Source organism: Drosophila eugracilis, unplaced genomic scaffold (genome assembly GCF_018153835.1).
Source record: "Drosophila eugracilis isolate 14026-0451.02 unplaced genomic scaffold, ASM1815383v1 contig_376, whole genome shotgun sequence".
Taxonomy (NCBI): domain Eukaryota; kingdom Metazoa; phylum Arthropoda; class Insecta; order Diptera; family Drosophilidae; genus Drosophila; species Drosophila eugracilis.
This window is the reverse complement of record NW_024573234.1, coordinates 229,330-249,732: the sequence shown is the minus strand read 5'-3', so window position 1 is coordinate 249,732 and position 20,403 is coordinate 229,330. Positions and strand designations below refer to the sequence as shown.

Sequence of the window (20,403 nt, the reverse complement as noted above, 5' to 3'; positions counted from 1 at the left end):
GATAACTGAACCTGAACCCACCGAAATGTAATCATTGCTCGTAGTCAGTACCGGTTAAATCAGAAACAGCAAAATTCCAAAAGTTATTTAAAGTATCTCCTTTATTAACATAAGATGAAAATTTGATGCCTTTTTGCTTTTAACTATTGGACTATTAGGGATTTAGCCGCGAAATAATTTAAGTAAAATATGTATTTAACGGACTCCGTTCCGTTTGAAACTCGGCCCTAAAATGGTAGATGTTCTGAGCGGTTTTCTTTGGCTGTTAACGTCTGCGATGACGAGTTGAGGGTATTAAAAACAATATATCAAGAGAGGTTGGCCACCAACCACAACCACGGCTCTAAATTGTATGACCACCAAATTTGGCCAATGATCTGCGTTATAAAAACAACAACATTGACTTTGATAAGGACCGTTTCATAAAAAACGAGAATCGTTGCCAAAAATCTGTCGATGAGGGGGTATATTTACAGAGCGGTATTGCCATGATTTTTGATTTTCTGCATGACACTTCGAGAAATCACAATGAAAAGAGACAAAATAAAGCTTTACTTATGACGACCTCAAATTGTTGTTGATATCGACTCTAGATTTGATACCACAATTGCCAAAGTTACCGGTGGACATGGCTATATGCACGGTTTTGAATAACTTATTGTACTGACTTGCAATTGTCCGTTGTCGGCGGCTGATTTGCCGGAGCTAATTAAGTTGTTCGATTACACAGGTACACAGCCAAAAATCGGATAAAAGTCAAATTCAAGCACTCACTCCGTAGGGCTTAAAGAGCAGACATAAGACTCACCTCTACTATAAGCTTTGTCCTATAAACTATCAGCAGAGTGTCATAGCAATCAGCCCTTCTTTTTCACACCCCTGATTCGCCCTTTAAAAATCAAGTGTCACAGCACTGGGTCTGAGGGCTGAGTACTTAAGTGCCGCCCTTGTTTTCATAAGTACGCCTGGAATGCACTCCCCTTTCCGCTTGAGAAACGCCCATCATAACCCAAGACACCACTACCCACCGCAAACAAGGCGGCCCCAATACGTTGGTCAGGTCGCGCGGAACACGGGCGTGGGGACTGGGGCACAGTGCCGTCTCTGGCATTGGGTACAGAATAGGCTCAAAGCCAGCTTACTGCTGCGAGCCGGTTTGGAGCTCGCATTCGCTCTTGCGCTCTCTTTTGGCACCTGTCGCTGCTATGCCGTCTTGGCCAACTTCTTCGGTTCACTACGACGTGTTCGTTTTGTGTGCTGCTGCTGCTTTTGGCCAAGTCGCCGCTCCCGTGGGCACGTCTTGAGCGGCGAGCGTTCAATGCGCTGGAAGCCGTCGATTAGAACGCACGCGAGCGAGTCCCGTCCCCACCGGCTGTTAAAAACATAAGCTAATGCTACAGACGATATAGAAATCGAACTGATCCAAATTGTTATCTGGAAAAAGTCGTGCGTGTGTTTCTGTCCAGTGCAGCCAACGTCGCGCGGACACCTATTTAAATACATTTTTATTATTTTTTTGATTAATTTTTTTTCGCACCAAGTTAATTGGCGATGTGCTGTGCGTGATGTGCGGGTTGTTGCTGCATTCATCTGTGGCAGAAAATACTTGAAAAGATATAGTTTTCGAATACTTAAGCAGTGGGTCGCAATGTCTGGAAAGAACCATATGAGCGTCTTCATGGATAAGATCAACACGGTGAGTTCCTAGGGCTGTCAGTGGGTCTCTGGGTCGCGATCCAGATAAACCAGTAAAGAGTGAATCTCCTAAGAAAAAGATTGGACGAAGTAGGTTCTGCAAAATTACTCTTATGCTGTGTCTAGGCAGGGTAAAATGAAGTTATTGTTTGCCAAAGGAGCTAATTGGGAAACTTAAAATATAAAATACATTCAAAGAAATTATAAAGTTAAATATGAACAGTGAAGGGTGGCTTCGGGAGGTATTCTTGTATGTCTATTTGGCCTCAACAAGCATTCTTTTTAAATAGGTACTTCGGCATTTTTCTTACCAGAACCCAAATTCTCTGCAGTGCTTTTTGAACCCCTTCTATTACTTCCGAATGGTCTCCTAGGCAATTTGTCAATCGAAGTCCCGTTGGGCCACTTACACTTCCTTTTGGGGCTAGTAGGTTTTCCTCCTGTAATTACGGAAGAGGAGATTAGAAAGGGGTTAGGAAAAGAGACAGTGAGAGTCCACTCTCACTTGACCAACAATTTAGCGCCATTTGCATTCAAAAGTGTCGCCTAGCCGCTCATAAATAAAATGAAATTGAATTTTTTGCGCCTCAGTTTTTCCAGTCGCCCCTTTTGAATCCCCCACCTGAGCGCCGATGTTTGGATGTCCGGGTACCCGTGCATTTTGATTGTGTAGAAATGAAAGTGAAATGCGCCCCAGTGAAATTAAGTGCCCATTGGCCACCGCGCCATCCCGCCATTCCGCTCACTCCGCCCCCCGATCATGAGTGCGCCTCAATGAGCCTTAATTGAATGAGCTGACGAAATGCAGCGCAGCGCATAACAAACACAAAACAAAATCAAACGAAAAACAAACAAGTAGATGCCGTCCGAGGCAGCAAATTACATAGCAGAGCTTTTGAGGGTGCAATGCAGCAACGCATCGGGCGTTTGTGCAACAATAATTGATTATAGTTGAGTTATAATATTCAATTGCCTTTTTGACCATCTATTCAGTATTTGCTTTGTTTATGAATCGTATTCCCCTCCGAACATCAGTTGCCAAATACGTCTTTATGTCTTACCAAAAAAATATGTTGCAATTAACATTATAAATAAGCAGAGTAACGGTGTTCCTAGTTTTCCTCACTTATTTCCTACACTTGACATTCTGCGGGCCTACCTGCGACAGTCTTAGCTTGTGACACAAGATTTGAGATCCCGTATCTCCTCTGACCGACCAATCACTAACGACAAGTGCTGTTGTGCCGACAACTACCGTAATATGCACTAGAATTCCGCTGAGCTTTCTCCATGGAATCCGCAGGTTGCACAATCTGCATCTACCTCGGCATCTTTTTCTGGCAAAGTATCTGCAATCTGCAAGTGCCACCAATCCTGGTTTTGAACTGGTTCTGCTCAGTCGAATCTCGTCTGGCGTATGACCGTTTTTCTTATGACGTAAGCCGCTCTCGGATTATAGACCTGCCAGACTGACATTGGCCTAGCCTACGGAGTTTTACATGGCGGTACGGGGGTATCTTAGAATGTGGGCCAAGTATGTGGATGTATAGAGCTAATGCATTTCGACCTTCCTCCAACTATCTTTCAATGTTTAATATTTTAGTTTAACATCGTTGTCCAGGCACTATAAATCAAAAGTACAATATATTGGGTAAGAATCTTTAGTGATTTTAGGTTTTGTTTTTCGAAAGCGTAAATAAGTAGAAATAGTAGAAATAGACCGGAATCCACACAATAGGTAATCCTAGACAGACAGCCAAGGTTTCGGACATCTCGTATATGGTGACCACATTAAAAGAAAGCTGATTCCCGATAACGGATTGATATCGCTCTTCGCTTACGGAAAGCTCTAAGTCATATAGCCGCTTAGCACTGTGCATAGGCCTAGCTCATACTATATTTTCGAATCCCAAATACGGAAGGCATGTAATGCTAATGAATCACTGTGAAATCAAACGAAACCACCAGCACATAACCAAAACAAGACCGGGAAAAGTGGGTTTGGGAGGCGGGGGGCACTGTAATAATTTCCTGTCTCTGGCTGATTTGCATGTGAAGTCCCCACTCCAGCACAGTCCGATCCACTCAGACTTGGACTGGGACTCGGACTCGGGGACCATTCCACTCCAGGTAACTGTCTTGTTTGACTTATTTAATCGAACATAATGCCAAAATAAACAAAAGTATCTGCATGTAATGCTATCCATTTGCGGGCCACCTACGCGCCAAAACTTTCCAGAGTTTGTCCGAGATTGAAATTAAAATTTATGCGGACATAAATTAGCAGCGGCTGACCGGCTAATCAACTAAAAATACATAATTCGTTTGTTTTCGTCTTTTGGCAAGTGAAAGTGACCAAAAAGCTAGCTAGTTGATAGCTGATTACGCATCAGTTCGTGTCTCAGATATGGATGTGGATCTTTAATGTCCCGGCATTGGTTATCTGACAATAAATCGAACAATTAAAAGTAGTGGCAGCTTTGGATAAATAATAGTAGCAGTTATAAGAGTGATAAAGCCTAGTTAAACTATGTTGGTCAGGTACAAAATTATATTAAATTGACCCTAAAAAGTACGTATCTCTTCATAGTATGAAATCTACGTATCTGTCTTCCCATCTGTTGTGATAAGATTTCCTTTGCCTTAAATTGTCAGTGTCAAAAGAGAGTAAACATGAAAAAAAAAAAGGCAAATAACAGAATATATTTTGCCGAAAGTCGGATAAGATAGAGCACAGTTCTGAGATGGGAAGGTGGAAATGAACGTGCCGCTCCGCAGAAACAAGGTAAGCCGTGGATTGTTAAAGAGGTTGGGATGTAGTCAGGCGTCAAAGGTCAAGGGTTCCCATAAACAGCGGCCCCACTGTGGTGGAGCGGGTAGTCCCCCACCAACCACTTTCCACACGCTCACGGCTGACCAGGAGTTTCCTTTGTCAGCCAAATTTCACCAACAAACAAAACAAGAAATTGCCAACTTAATTTACCAGCTAGAAAATGCGGGACGGGGGAGCTCACGATCTATACGATCTTCTGCTTTGTTTTTCTCTCTTTTTTTGATAAACATTTTCACTTTCCTTTTTGTACTCGATTTGTGTGTTTTGGGGTTTCGTTCAGATTCGAGCCAAAGTGTTTCCCACTCGGCCGCCAGCCAATAATCACAATAATCATCGTAAGCGTTCAGTCAGTCAGGCCAAAACAGGTTGCCGACGGATGCTCAGACTGCTGATTGCAAACCGCAGACTTTTATTTTTCGGATGCCGAACGAAAGTGAAAACATTCACCAAGCTCAAGAAGCCAAAAGGGGATGGGGACCGCGTATGAAATGAAATATTGTAATTTAAATAAATTTCTTATGTTAATTGATGCGTCCAGAGTGGAGTTCCCATCCCCAAACTTAATACTGAAAACCCCCTCCTAAACCGAAAATCGAAACTGAAACTGAAACTGTTAATTTTAGGTTTTTCTTATGTTTTTCAACTTCTTTCTTTTTTGCCAATGCCTTGGCAGCTGACTTGAATTAATGAGGGTCAAGATACATGTGTTTTGCTTTCAGTTTTCAGTTTTTCGATTTTCGGTTAACTTTAACTTTTGCTTTCTACGGAGTGCGGTGAAATGGGAGATCTGTGATCAGCGATCAGCAATCAGCAATCAGAAATCGAATCTCGCAAATCGGAGGCACGTGTCGAACAAGTGAAGATAATAAACAGATTCATCTCCTCCTGGGGGTCAGTGCAATGCAATTTAAATTGCCAACTTCGAACTTGGGGTCTCCCGAGAAGTCTGAATAAGGTTAGAAATGAAGAATCCTGGTTTTGGAATCGGTATTTGAGATATCGGTTCCTAAATGTAACTGGTCTCAGCAAGGGAGTTCTAATTATTGCAATATAATATCAATGGCCAGCAGAAATAGAGTCACGTGTTGCCCACCTCTGCTCTATCTGCGTGATGCGCCCATCAATTATATTAGCTCTTACCCCCAAAACGCATCCCGACCCCGGCTCGTTAAGGCAAATTAAATGGCCAACGCAAAAGTGAATGAAAGAAAATTGTTTCGGGTTTTTTCTTCTATCTCGGTTCGAGTGCGACTTGTCTGGACTTTTCTTTCTACTGCTGCGGCGGCTTTTGTTTTTCGGATTGGTTTTCATTCGGCTTTTGCTTTTGCTTTGGCTTTTTAACTCTTTTGCTTTGCATTGTTTCGAATTAATAATTTATATCGATTTTTTAAGCGCCCGCGGCGCACATCAATTGATTTACCGGATTAGCATACCTCTTCTCAGCATACCTCGCCGCATTTATATATATACCCATGATCGGGCCGACTCTTTAGCGATTCGTATGCCTGTGCCTGGATATCTCTTTTGCTTTTTCGATTATTTTCTTTTTATTTTGTATCAAGTCGATTTTGGCTGAAAAATTATTTGCAATTTATGAAACGCGTTCGCCGAGCACAACAACAACTGAACAACAACCAACAGCAACGACGACGAAAGTAAAAGTTAAATTAAATAAAGATAAATTGCACAATTGGTGTCGTTTTAGCTGTTTTTTCTTTTTTCTCAGTTACTTTTGAGGCCTGCAAAAGAGCCATTGATGCCATGCTTTACGTAAGCCTCCATTAAATCCGAAATAAAATTTTCAGAAATTCGTCGGTACATTTCGGACAAGTGCCCAACAATGCGCCCTCAACTTCCGCCCCTGATTTGGTCCCTTGGTCCCTAGCACAAAATTACCAAAACTAGGAGAGAAAACGGAATGTCTTAGTTTAGGCACAGTGATCGAATAGAGTGTAGTTTCTTTTCCGACACGAAACCCAAACGATAATGGTTTTATTATATCTCAATTCCAAAAAATATATATATTTTGAGGCATATAGTGATAATATATGTACCTATGTAGCTAGTTTACTTCGATTTCGACCGAACCTATAGTAGCTCCAACTATGTTAGCTACAGCGCCGATACCAAGCCTTAATTAAGTTGCAATAATGCGGAATAAATGTCATTACGAAATAAAACAAAGCACTTGAAACACAACACTGAGGGGGCAGTATGGAAACCCAGACCGAAAGACTCGAGCGGCGAGCTTGTATCTCACAAATACTGTCAGCAGACTCTGGATCCGCAAACTGGTTTTCTTTGTCCCTGATCCACAAACTGGATATCTTGGGGGTGTACTGCATATTTGAGCTAACTTTTCTATCCATAAATAAGCTATCCCCCGATGTGTAACTGAAGTATCATGCTATATCGACTCCGACTTCGATTGCTGATCGTGGCATGCTAGCAGCCAAAGTCAATAGGGAATAATGTGTCTGCCGGGTAATTAATTGCTGTGCTTAGAGGCGAATTCCCTCTGCGCCATGCCCTCGCTCAATATGGTCTTAGTAAAAGTCTCGAAGCTGAAGCCTTCGAAGCGACTCTATGTTCTTCCGTCTTCTGCCGGAGTCTGAAGGCCGCTACGAATCCATCTGCTAATAGTTAATCTGAACCACTTTTCACTTGCCAGTTATTTTTGTCTACCGGTAACCCCAGTTGGCCAATTAGACCCATTATTGGTATATAATTATGCACCAATACCAATATCTGCCGATGGGATACAATTTGGGCGAAGACCCCTGCCCGAGCACATTTCCAGCGTGCATTTCATGGCCTCTTAAACTTTAAATGTCAGCCGGATTGCCAGACTCAGGCTAATTTTGGATTTCTCGCAGAGCTTTAGTCAGCATTAGAGGCTTATCGGAGTGCTGAAGGCAGATTAGCTAAACTTTTGGTAACAATTTGACAGTAAAGTAAATTACCCACGGGGACAACAATTTCCACGGTATTAATCCATGACTAACTCAGAGCGACTTCGTCCGCTTAAAAATCTTCATCATGGGATTTCCCATTTCCTAAATTAAAATCTATCATTATTATTATTAAAATTGAGAGAGCTCTTAAATGAACTTAAAGAGTTACCTGTGACAATCTGCTAGATAATTGGAAATACAGTAATTATTCATAACGCAGAAACTTCTCTTGATTGTAATCGCTTTTAAAAGCACTTGTTCAGCAAGATGTTGATGCGCCAATAATTATCTGCCGAAAACAAAAGCCAAAACAAAAACGGCAAACGACAAACGATGAGCAATGACCGTTGACCGTTGACATGCTGCCATGGGCGGGGCAGAAAGGGTTGGTTGGAACGGATCGCCCTGATCGATTCTTTGTTGTTGCTGACCCTCATCAACCACTAAAAACGGCGGACGACGGCGATAAATTCATGGATGCATTTAGTGAAAGTTAATGCCCGCAGCATTAGATGATCACCTCGCCGGTCGTTGTGTTGTAGACTTAAGCCGAGGTAAAAACACTCACACTTTTTGCATACCTTTTTCGTACATTCCACTATTGGCATTTATTGGATTTTCTGATATTTTCCTCGACTCATTTAAATATAAGCTGCTGCACCCACTTCGATATCGCTTGAGGTACCCGAACTTTTGGCCATAAATTCTCAGTGACTCAGGTGGGCACGGCGAGGGGCCTGTTCGGCCATAAGTACAAAAAGGTAAATAAACCAATATACCAACTAAGAGCGCAGTTGGCGGAGAGACGCTTGTGATTTAATATATATAGAGCCCGGTATGTTCCGCTAATTACTTCCCTGCCTCCTTAAACAAGAAGTAAACAGTTTCAAAGATTAACTACTAAGATTGACCTACTAACTTGAAGCTAATATCTCGTAAAGGTTCGCATTTTCCATTTTGGGAGTTACACTTCATTGTTTACATTTTCAATTTCCTTGGCAGCATTGAAACCTAATATCTGGTAAAAATGATGAAACACTTTAAAAATCTGGATTAATGTATATCACATTGGCACGTAAACTCTTTATCTCGCTAATCGCGGCGGATTTTTCCACTACGCCTACTCTAAGGCAACAAATATTCTTATCGCAGATGTTACGCCAGAAAGGTTGGTAGTGAGAGAGCAGCAAGTATCTTTCAGACGCGGTACTTGCTTATAAAGTAAAATTTACATCTCTAACTCGATTGCTAGTTTTAAAATGTTGAGCTTTGCCATTGCGGATATAGGGATTCGTTCGGTAAAGTAACCGCCAGAGCCCGCCAAGATTTGAAAACTCCTCACACAAAGTGCCGGAAAAGTGAGTAATGATGAGCTCTGTTAACGTTGGGGCGGTGATTTGCTAAGCCAAAAAGGAAAAGTGTCTGACTGTCAGCTGTGCGAGCGCTTTCGATATGTTTCTTCATTTTCCTGGCACGGTGAAAACTAGTTTTTCATTTTGGCTGTAGCTTGCATGCTTTAATGTATTTTTCGCCGCTGCTAAGGGCAGTGCAGCTGTTCGATGAACTGGCTAGTCCGAAAGATCCAGCTCCCCCGCCGGTCACCGAAGATCTGTGATCCCCAACTCGTAGTCGTCCATTTCACTCTTATGAAGTTATTACGCTACTCCGTGGCCTGATTGGCCAGTGGGTGTACTCGGAAGTGCACTTTAAACATGTGTAAAAATAAGCACTTTACTCAGTTGTAGCAAGCGTTGCCCTATCTCTCGGAAGTGCTAACTTTCTTAAGCCATAATTTTACTGCTTTGGAATACATTAATACATTAATACATTTTATACATTTTTCGAAAAATTCAAAATTCAAAATTTTACCATTAATTTTTGAAAAAATGGACGGAACAAAAGTTTTTCAGGTTTGTATGCCAATCGATTTTATTAAGAACTCAACGAGGCATTACACATTTCAATTGCGATTGTTTTTGGCTTTGATTTGGTCAGAACACAATTTTTGAACCAAGCTGTCGATTCCATGATGTTCCATAATGTACATTTGGCCAAAAGAAAAGGTCGGTCTAATTAGGCCCGCGTGTAGACCAAAAACGGGCCTTTTAAGCGCGGACTTAATTAGTAGAGCGGGCCCACGCACCAATTTGTGGACTGCGAGTCAGACGGAGATTGCTATTGAGACCCAGATGGGAATGGAGGCTGTCTGGTGTGACCCGAGCTAGGAAGCAAAGACCGAAGCTTAAGCATTGACCTAATTTGTGACATCGACGACAGCAGCGGAGACAAAGCTGAGACAGAAGCTGTCACAGCAGCTGGCTTCGGACACAGTTGGTAACTGGGGCAACTGCATCTGAAATTGTTCCCCGACGGAGATGGAAAACTTGCATGGCTAATTCCGTCTTAAGATTGATTAAGGTTGATTTGGTATTTACAAACTCAGCATTAATTTTAATCCTTCCATGCGAGAACCCCAGCCAGTCAAAACTGTTATCTGGTTGGGGGCTATTGATTGAGTACTCGCTTCGACAAACGCAAGTGGAGCCATCGACAGATTGAGTAAGTCGGACGAACCAAGCGAGCCACCTATTCCATTTCAAATACCTACACCAGCTCCAGTCCGTGCCCAAATAGCACTCCACTCATTCGGAATCGGATAGAGGTGTAATAAAAGCAAATTAATAAGCTATCATCAGCATGTAATTGCTAATACTGCCTCTTACCGCTGCTCGATTACGTCTTAAGCGGCGCTATTGAGTGTATAGAATTTCGATTGTGCAGCACAATGTAATTGTAATTTAAAGCAGAAGGAAATGAATTTTAGTTCTACAAGGAAACCCCCGAAGAAAATCGCTCACAAATGAAACACTAGCCACTCCTTGGCTATATTAATATATATATCACTAGAGCAATGCGTTTATCGCCGTTGAGTTAGGCAGGTCATGAGTCAAAGCTGCATTAGAACCTAAACTGCAACCACGTTTATGTTAGTAAAGGCCACCCACAACCCGAATTTTAATATTGCTAAATTGCATTTATTTTCTTGGTCCGTTTTGAAGGCTGTCTGGTCTGTAATTCGTGTAGTTGTTGCTTTGGCTTATGTCGGTGGTTGGTGACGGCCATTTATCAGGTGTAACACCTCAGCTTGTCAACCGGCCTTAGCGAGCTGTCACAATGTTGTGGTCAGGTCAATAACTTCAGAATACTAACGTTTCTCTCCTCTCGGTCTCTTTTGCAGACGCTGCAGTCGTGTCCCATTGTGTGCATCAATGAACCGGACACGCACAGTGCCAACTCGGAAATACTTCAGGCAAGTCCGGAGAGCACGCTAGAGAAGACCAAGGCGTCGCCCGGGGGAGCCAGCACTTCTGTGACCAGCTTGAACGGCAACTGCATTGCCATCAATGGAGGAGCGGGCGTAGCAGAAGCAGTTACTATCGACGCAACAACAACCACTAGTAGTGCGGCTGGAGTGACTAAGATAACGATAACCAGTGACAACGCTACAGCCATCAAAACAGACGTCCCGAGCAACAACGACTGTTATAAGAACAGCAGTTTGGTGTCTATCACCAGCCTAAACAGCTGCAGCGACCTCGACCTCAACCAGGGCAGTACCGCCACCCTGCCCATCATTAGCATTAGCAGCAGCAGTAGCAACGTTAACACCCACCCCGTCAGCGGCAACGGTAATAACAACAACAACGGCAGCGACACCTCGTCCAATAACTTCCAGGAGCGTTTTTACTTTGAGCATTGGAAAGGTTTTCTCAGAGATTACAACTGCTTCCACGGACTATATCGCTATTGGAATCAGTACAGCGGACGCAGCGCTCCCAACCGTGACAGTAGCTGCAGCGGCAGTCAACAGCAGCGGCAGCAGTCACAGTCGGACCATGAAAACGGCCTGGGCAGCGGAGCCGGTTCCTTCTACACCCACAACATACTAGGCTACACATTTGGGTATCCCTTTGGTTTGAAGGAGGACCTTGACGGCAACGGGAGCGGGAGCGCCAACTGTAACGGAAACAGAAGCAGCAATAATTGTAGTCTTGGATTTAGGAAGTGGCTATCAGACAGCACCAGTAGCAACGAGACTCCGCTCCAGAAGCACTACAGGCACCAACAGAAAAAGAAAATGCCCGGGTTCAGAGGCAGAAGGGTCTGGTGCGGTTGCTTCAAGGTAGGTGCAAACAAAGCTGTCGTCGGTATAAGATTTACAAGGTCCTCAACAAATAAAATTAAACATCTACAATAGATAGCACAGATACAGTTTCGAGGGGAAAAGAGAAGTAAATGAATATTAATTGATTTCTTACACCATATAGAACAAGCTAAAGAAAAATTCAGGCGAAGTCACGTGCCTAGCTCGCACACCCGAAAGACCCAATTGCATATCGAAATCGGAGACGGCACTCGAACGCTGCCTCAACGCTGGCCAACCTTTCACAATTTTGTTTTCTGTGAATTTGTCAAATATACACGAAGTTGCATACGCGCGATAAGTAACGTAGCGTTAGGAAGGATCTGATAGAAGCTCAATAGCTAATTTAAATTTTCCGGTGTTCCGCGCCAGCTAGTTAAGGGTGAAAATGTAGTGCAAATTGAATATCTTTAAAAATTCATTAAAGACATGCAATCTCCAAACATTGATAAATAAAGCCTGGTCAATAGCTTTGTAGTTAGAACAGAAAAAATGAGGCTAATAAACAAAAACTGAAACCTCGACTAGACAGCCGAACAGTTGCCACAAGCTCAGCGAGCAGAACTGTTTCCTAATCTTGCGGATTGGCTTGCCTACTTGGTGTGGTATTCAGCTCGAGGTTGTACAATGGTTTCGACACGCACTGGTGGAGGGCGGAGAACCCAGTCGCCTGAGTTAGCGTCCACTAATGCATTTTTATATCTTTCTGTTCCAGGATGATGAGCCACCTGAGATATGCGTGGTGGAAGGGGCTTTCACCCTGCAGACGCTCACGCCTACGCAACCCATGCCTTCGGTGGATGAGTTGGACTCGAAATTCGCGGAACTGGTCGAGGAGCTCGATCTGACAGCCCCCAACAAGGAGGCGATGCTGAGCCTTCCTGCGCAGAAGAAGTGGCAGATATACTGCTCGAGGAAATTGCCCCTAGATACAGGCGATGGACCAGATGCGGCGGCCATCACCCAACCTCCCACCGCAGAGCACTACATCGAGCGACTAAAGGACCTGGTGGTACACATATCCCTCTCACCAGAAGACTCGCCCAGCCATGAGGTGGGAAACCGCCTAGATGGCCATGCCGCCTTTGTCGATGCCGTGAAGACGGCTTTGCGCACCTCCACGCACAGCTTCGTGCTCCGATTTGTGGAGCTCGATGGGCTGCCGGCCCTGCTCGATCTCCTGCTCCAGCTGGACATCCGGGTAGCCAACAGCCCTCTCCACACCAGTCTCATTGGCTGCATAAAGGCGCTGATGAACAATTCGATGGGACGGGCCCACGTCCTAGCCCATCCTACGGCCATTGACACGATAGCAAGATCCCTGGTCGCAGATAACATCCGCACCAAGATCGCCGCCCTGGAGATCCTGGGCGCCGTATGCCTAGTGCCCGGCGGTCATCGCAAGGTGCTGCAGGCTATGCTCTACTTCCAGGAGTTTGCCACTGAGCGGACACGTTTCCAGAGCATAGTCAACGATTTGGATCGCTCCACCTATGCGTACAGGGACAATGTTAATCTGAAGACCGCTCTCATGTCATTCGTGAATGCGGTGCTAAACTACGGACCCGGCCAGGAGAACCTCGACTTCCGACTGCACTTGAGATACGAGTTCCTCATGCTAGGCATTCAACCAGTGATAGAAAAGCTGAGAACGCACGAGAACGAGACATTGGACCGGCATTTGGTGAGTGCCTAAATCAAATTAGAGAGCCCTTATCTAATGCTTTTTGCTTTAAACTTACTACAGGATTTCTTTGAGATGGTGCGTGCCGAGGATGAGAAGGAATTTGCCCGCCGCTTCAACGAGGAACATGTAGACACCAAGAGCGCAGGCTCAATGTTTGAGCTGCTGCGCCGCAAGCTTAGCCACTCCCCCGCTTATTCCCACATGCTCTCTCTTCTGCAGCACATGCTCCTGCTTCCCTGTAAGTGATTCCTTCAGTTCTTATAAAATCTCATCTAATCCCTATTCAACTCTTTATCAGATACGGGCCACTGCACGGAGCACTGGCTGCTAATAGATCGCGTGGTGCAACAAATTGTGCTCCAGGTGGAACAGCGGCCGAGCAGCGATCTCATCTCCGATCCGGATGACCCTGAGAAGCAAATAAAAATGGCTAGCGGCTCGACAGTCCACGATCCTGATGTAGCACCTTTGAAGATCGACGTGGCCAAGCTCGTTCGTTTGCTAGTCAAGGAGGAAGAGCTGACGCAGGCGCGAAAGAGGGCTGACGAGTTGGAGCGCGAGAACTTTGACGTACAGTCGCGACTGGCCAAGAAGGAGCAGGAACTCGACCTGCGCATGCAGGAGAAGGAGGACCTGGAGACGGGTCTAGCGCGTATGCGCGAACGTTTGGAAAAAGAGTCCACGCAGCACTCACAGGCCGTGCAACGGGCACAGACGGCTGAGATGCGAGCGGAGGACCTTTGGCACCGTCTACTTAGCGAACAGCAGGAGCGTGCACGCTTGGAGCGGCTGGTTACCGAGGGCAGCATCCCTGACGACCAAAAGGTGGCCGGTCTGACTGGCTGCAACGGGGCAGTTTCGCCCCCGCAGGCGCCTCCCATGCTCAAGGCCATTCCGCCGCCCCCACCGCCCATGGCGCCGTCCATGATGCCCCCACCACCACCTCCCTGCCCTGGAGCCCCACCACCACCTAGCATGCCTCAAACGACGGGTAAGTTGTCTAAATCCGAGTATCGCCGACTGCTAATAATTGCGTTCCTTCAGCTCCTGCGCCACCAAAAACCGATTTGCCAAAGAAGAATGTGCCACAGCCGACGAATCCCCTTAAGAGCTTCAACTGGTCAAAACTGCCGGACGCCAAGCTGCAAGGCACAGTGTGGAGCGAACTGGACGAGAGCAAGCTATACAATAACATGGAGCTAGAGTCGATAGATAAGTTGTTTTCGGCATACCAAAAGAACGGGGTGTCGGTGAGTTGAGAACTGGAATCTTCATAATATACCCGGGTCTCGGCTAAAACCCCCCGTCTTTTCCAGACCACCGATGGATCCTATGAGGACTTAAGGGTTACTGGCAAGGCGGCCAAGCAGAAAGTGCTATCGGTGATCGATGGACGCAGGGCGCAGAACTGCACGATCCTGCTGAGTAAGCTGAAGATGAGCGACATAGAGATATCAAAGTAAGATTTTTTAGGTTCAGCCGTCCGTAAATGCTAACCAAATGCACTTCCAGGGCCATTCTCTCTATGGATAGCAACGAGCAACTGCAGTTAGACATGGTCGAGCAACTTCTCAAGTTCACGCCCTCGGCGGAAGAGCGAGCCTTACTGGACGAGCACAGCGAGGATATTGAGTCTCTGGCGCGGGCCGATCGCTTTCTTTATGAGATATCAAAGTTGGTTTTATTTTATATATTTCTTATGAACCTATCTTTATACAATCATCCATTCCTAGGATTCCCCACTACGAGCAGCGTTTGAAGAGTCTGCACTATAAGAAGCGTTTTATGCTAACCATCAACGATCTGATTCCTCGCATAACCAGTGTTATGGAAGCCTCTCGCGAAGTAGCTCGTTCCCGTCGCCTGCGCAAGCTTTTGGAGTTGGTTCTGGCCTTGGGTATAGTTTACTACCAGTTAGCTATCATCCTCAATAATTCAATCAATTCAAATCCCACCAGGAAACTACATGAATCGCGGGGCTCGCGGAAATGCCTCCGGATTCCGGCTGGCGTCGCTAAACCGACTTGCAGACACGAAGTCCAGTGCCGCAAAGGGCACCACACTGCTACACTACCTCGTCCAGGTAATCGAACGCAAGTTTAAGGACCTTCTTAAGTTGGAGGACGACATCCCGCATGTGCGCGAAGCCTCCAAAGTGTCGCTGGGCGAGATGGATAAGGACATTCAGATGTTACGCACAGGCTTGGCAGACGTGGCTCGCGAGATTGAGTTTCATCGCAGTTCAGGTCCAGCCCAGCAGGGTGACCGCTTTCTGCCAGTGATGCGAGAGTTCCACGCGCAGGCGTCGGTGCGTTTTGCAGAGCTGGAGGACAAGTTCCAAGACATGAAGACGCGCTTCGACAGAGCGGTACGTCTGTTCGGCGAGGATGGATCTGTGCTGCAGCCCGACGAGTTCTTCGGAATCTTTGACTCCTTCCTCGGCGCATTCGCGGAGGCGCGGCATGACAATGAGAGCTTCCGCCGACGCCAGGAGGAAGAGGAGAAACGCTCAAAGCAGGAGGCTGAGCTCAAGAAGCGGACCATAGAGCGCAAGAATAAGACCGGTCTGATGAGCAGCGTGGCTCGCAACTTGGGCCTCAAGTCTGGCTCGCCGGACGGAGCCCCAGATTCTCCAGCCAAGGGAGGAGGCGTAGACAACAAGGGTGAGTTCGACGACCTCATCTCAGCCCTAAGAACCGGCGACGTTTTTGGCGAGGATATGGCCAAATTCAAGCGGTCACGCAAGGCGCGAGTGCTTAACGGCAGCGGCACAACCGCCGGACACACCTCTCCGCCCCGCCACGGCAGCCTGCAACGGGAGGAAAGTGGACGGGAGCGAGAACGAACTGTGAGACGCCAATAGAAATATAGTGCAGATTAAGAGTATGAGGATTAAAAAGATTCTCCTCCGTATCTGGCACTGGTGTAAAGTAATGTTTCTTGATTGCGGGGAAGTATTTTTTTCTTACATTATAGACCCTTTTTGTAATTATTTTTATCTACAACTAGTACGTATACACTACGGCTTGTGTATACCTACTTATATAGCACATAACTAAACGAAAAGCTCGGCTAATGCAAGCGTGAAACCAAATTTTTTACAAAATCGAAATTTAATTATAATAAAGTCTATAAAAATGTTATAAACTAATCGAATCGTCGTAGATCGGATCATGTATAACGTACCTTAGAAATTGTATTTAGAAACCATAAGGCATAAATGCTTCTACGATTATCTCTTCGCGCATAATGCTAAACATACATACATAAATATAATCGATTTCTCAGTGCTCAATCATTTATCGTAGCGCAATCGAGTAAACTCAATATAATCACAGCACATGGAATCGCTAAAGAGCTCAGAGAAGCTCTATAGCCGCCATAAAGTCATGTTCAAAATTAAGGTACATATGTATGTGTACATTGTTTGTTTCTTTTTTGTTTTTTTTTAGCACGAAGAACCTTATCAAACATACAAAAATCTTAAGGCGCACTAGGAGTTTTGCACTGATTCGCTTTAATGCGGAGAAAGCTATCTTCTACTGGAAATTATTTCCCTACTGTTAACAAATTATAATAAACATTTATTGTGAATAAAATAAACAAAGCTATTTTGTTTGTTTATTATTATGATTAGTTATTATTTATTTTATTATCAACAAAGTCTGGCATCCTCTGTCCCAAAACTGTGCTCCAAGTATCAGGCGCACAGCAATATTAGCAAGTGTAAATTTAGTCAAATCACCGTTTTTAAAGAGATGGACGCGTGACATCTTATTTTCAGCAAGATCTATAAAAACACATGAATATTTAAAGCATTTTCGTGTAAGTCGTGCAAAACTCGTGACACAAACTGAAATTGACATTATTGTCCACCTCTAGTCTGGCCGCCATGAAAAAAATATAACGGGATCACTTGTTTACTCTAATCACCGTTTTTTAAGAGATGGACGCGTGACTACTTATTTCTATCACGATCTATCAAAGCACATGGAAACTCAAAACATTTTCGTGTCTGTCGTGGAAAATTCGTGACACAAACTCAAATTGACATGATTGCCCACCTCTAGTCTGCGCGCTTTAAAAAGATAACGGGTTACTTGCTGTGGTTTCTGTTCGCCTGGTAGAAATCGACGATTTCAGCTAAATTTTGAGCCGAGCCGTGGTAAATTTTTGTTGATAAACTGGGATTTTTTCCATTTGAAATACCAGGCGAACAGAAATTTGAGTAGGTGGATACTGCGCTATATAAAAACATAATAGTCACTTGCTACAGTTTCTGTTCGCCTGGTACAAATCCATGCTTTCAGCTAAATTTTGAGCCGAGCCGTGGTCAATTTTGTCGGGTAAACTGGGAGATTTCTCATTCGAAATACCAGGCGAACAGAAAATTCAGTAGGTGGATATGCAAAAAAAATTTATGCTAATACCAGGGCTGGAGTACCATAATTTTTTTTCTATCTCAACCACCCGACCAAAAGTATGCAACACATAAAAGACAGAATGCTACAAAAATTCCATGCTAAAACCAGGGCTGAAGTGCCATCATGTCCCGACCATGTATCTCGACCAGCCGGCCAAGAGTATGCAACACTTAAAAGATAATATGCTACAAAAATTAAATATAAAAATTTACAGGCTACTTTTGGGCCAGGACTAATCAATATTCAGAATGAAATTAATCAAAACTTGTTTCATTTAGATATTTATAGAATATTAATTTTATATATTTTAATCAGTTATATATATTTTTAATTTCGTCATGAGAGCTGCTACTACCAAAACAATTAGTGATATCTGAGCCTTTGGTGTTTGAAAGTAACAAATTAATATTTTTTTTAGAAATATACATTTACATCAATTTCCTTACTAATGATAATTTGCGATTGGTAATTTATGTTGGCCGGCGCCGGAAGTTCTGTCTGGACTTGTTTATTTTTTTCATATGCAGAACTGAAACACACAGCGATAATAAATCATGGCAGGTTCATCCTGGCCTCTTCATCGTTCACCAGCCACTTGGCTATCGACATGCGTCCTTCAATGTCGGCACTGCACAGGCGCTTTTCAAACTCTCCATATGAGATCTTTTCGCAGCGGGATATTCCGAATGCTTGTTGTTCCAGAAGTAGCAATTCAGCCTCCACCTCGGGCTTCTGGACCTCGGCATGTTCCTTTTCGCTGTCATGTTCCTGCTGCTTATTCCACATCGGATCCAGGAGGCTACGCATGATCTGGCGGAAGTCAACGCGAGTGATGTAACCACTGCGTCGGGTATCGAACATCTTAGATAGAAGGCGTAGTTTCTGGGCGCGACCGTCGAGGCGTCCAGTCGATCCGCGTCCAAACTGTGGTACCAGAAAGGTGGCGCAGGTGTCCACGAACTGGGTAAAATCGAGTCGAGCTTTAGGATCCCGACTGGGAAAGAAGCCATCCACAATCTGACGGTGAAGCGGATTAAGCGAGAGCTGTGGTATGCGCAGTAGGTCGGTAGGCGTCAAATAGCCAAGCTGGTGGCGATCCAAGCTGCGAAATCGCGTGTGCAGCTGCTCCAACTGCTCTGCAGACAGGCCCGAGCTTTGCTGGTAGTCTCCCCATTGGACGGGATTTAGCTGACGGCTCCCCATAGCGCCCATGGCGACTTGGTTCAGTTGCTTAAAGTTTTTCAGTTTCGGGATATACAAGTAACCTGATGAAGTATGAGAGTTAAAATAACGTACTGCTTACAGTAAACACGAAGATAACTTACTTTTCGAATTTCTGGTTCAGGCATCTTTTCCAATAATAACAAAAAAACAAAATAGTTTTTTACGGTTGCTTTTGAAAATATCCTTCATTTTGTATTAGATGATTTTTGTGTACGATTAAATTCCTGGTTGAGAAGACATATCGGAGGTCCAGCTGGTGGCAGTGTGACATCTTATTTACGTCCGACCTTGGTGCAAACGAAATCGAAATGGTGCTTTCTTGGCATTATATCTGTGTCATTTTCATTTGTTGACTTTTGCAAAATGCCGCATAAATCAAAACGGGCGCGCTGTCAAGGCCGCAGGTTGGCGAACAGGAGGAAGGGGCGGGGCTGAGCTATTTCCACGATATCGTCGCTTCTGACGCACTATATTGAGAGTGCTTCATCTTCTGACCCCTCCTTCGCCGCCTACGTCACCTGATGCCCTTTCCTAGGGGCGGCGGAGGCGCCACGGTGCGTGCGCCTTGGCCGGCTGCCAGTTGACAGAGCCCCTGGTGACCAAAGAAACGAATTGGCCCGCTTTTGTTGCGTGTCTGTTCATTGGCAAGGCTAGAGCGCAAGGTAAAGTGTTCGATTTATAAACAAAGCAAATTCAACGCAAATTCTGAGTTGGAATCAGCGATTGCCTATACCCAGACCAACCATTCATTGCTTTAAACTGTTAAATCAACGTAAGCCACGCTGATTCAGATCCCACTCGCAACCCCTGGGGGTTGATGACAAACAAATAGCTTAGCTATAGCCAATGCAATTGGCCCGACCTCTGCGACTATGATTGAGCTTTTAAATTACGAATATGCTTTGCATATAGAATCGCGCGATCCGAGCGAGGCTAAAAATACGTGCAGAAAAACTCTTACATTTGACGACCGCTTGCAGCTGAGTAATGCGCCGAAATGTGTATGAGTAGCGTTTTTTCTCAACGTTTTGAAGAAAAATAAAACTTATATATGAAAAGAAAAAATAATGAAAAATGCGCAGCACATGCCGCCGGCTGTCCACCGACCCTATCCGCCGCTTTTCTCTTCCCGAGACTGAGAGAAAATAGACGAATTGCTCGGCGAGTGTCAAAAACGCGTCAAGATCAAAGCGAGCCCGAATTTTTACTGCCCAGTTGCCAAATGCAATAATAAATTGGCCACACTAGACAGCAACAACATTAGCAATTTTCGAATGCCCACATTGGGGGCCGCACTATTAGCTTTCCACAGTGCTTTACTTGGCTTGTCCTACTGGCTCGTGGCTCACCATGGTGGATGGGTTAGAGGGCTGGGCTTGCCT

The 20,403-nt window shown here is 44.8% G+C and overlaps 2 protein-coding genes across 4 annotated transcripts; one reads left to right on the top strand and one right to left on the bottom strand.

Annotated features, from left to right (window-relative positions):
* Positions 1–1,335: 1,335 nt before the first annotated feature.
* On the top strand, positions 1,336–16,984 carry LOC108118538 (disheveled-associated activator of morphogenesis 1). Of its 3 annotated transcripts, XM_017231291.2 has the most exons (11): positions 1,336–1,696; positions 10,721–11,665; positions 12,402–13,370; positions 13,434–13,611; positions 13,672–14,364; positions 14,418–14,623; positions 14,690–14,832; positions 14,886–15,047; positions 15,107–15,270; positions 15,332–16,036; positions 16,826–16,984. In XM_017231291.2, exons 1-11 carry the CDS (start codon positions 1,649–1,651, stop codon positions 16,858–16,860), a joined length of 4,248 nt encoding a protein of 1,415 aa, XP_017086780.1. In that variant the 5' UTR covers positions 1,336–1,648; the 3' UTR covers positions 16,861–16,984. The 3 variants fall into 3 exon arrangements, with proteins under 3 accessions (XP_017086780.1, XP_017086777.1, XP_017086779.1); XM_017231288.2 differs by having other exon boundaries at positions 15,332–16,984; XM_017231290.2 differs by lacking the exon at positions 14,886–15,047 and having other exon boundaries at positions 15,332–16,984.
* Positions 16,985–18,117: 1,133 nt separating this feature from the next.
* On the bottom strand, positions 18,118–20,149 carry LOC108118539 (calcineurin B homologous protein 2). The gene is made up of 2 exons (XM_017231292.2): positions 19,123–20,149; positions 18,118–19,062 (listed from the first exon to the last, which is right to left on the bottom strand). The coding sequence occupies exon 2, from the start codon at positions 19,007–19,009 to the stop codon at positions 18,350–18,352; it is 660 nt and encodes a 219-aa protein (XP_017086781.1). The 5' UTR covers positions 19,010–19,062; positions 19,123–20,149; the 3' UTR covers positions 18,118–18,349.
* Between the last annotated feature and the right edge of the window lie 254 nt (positions 20,150–20,403).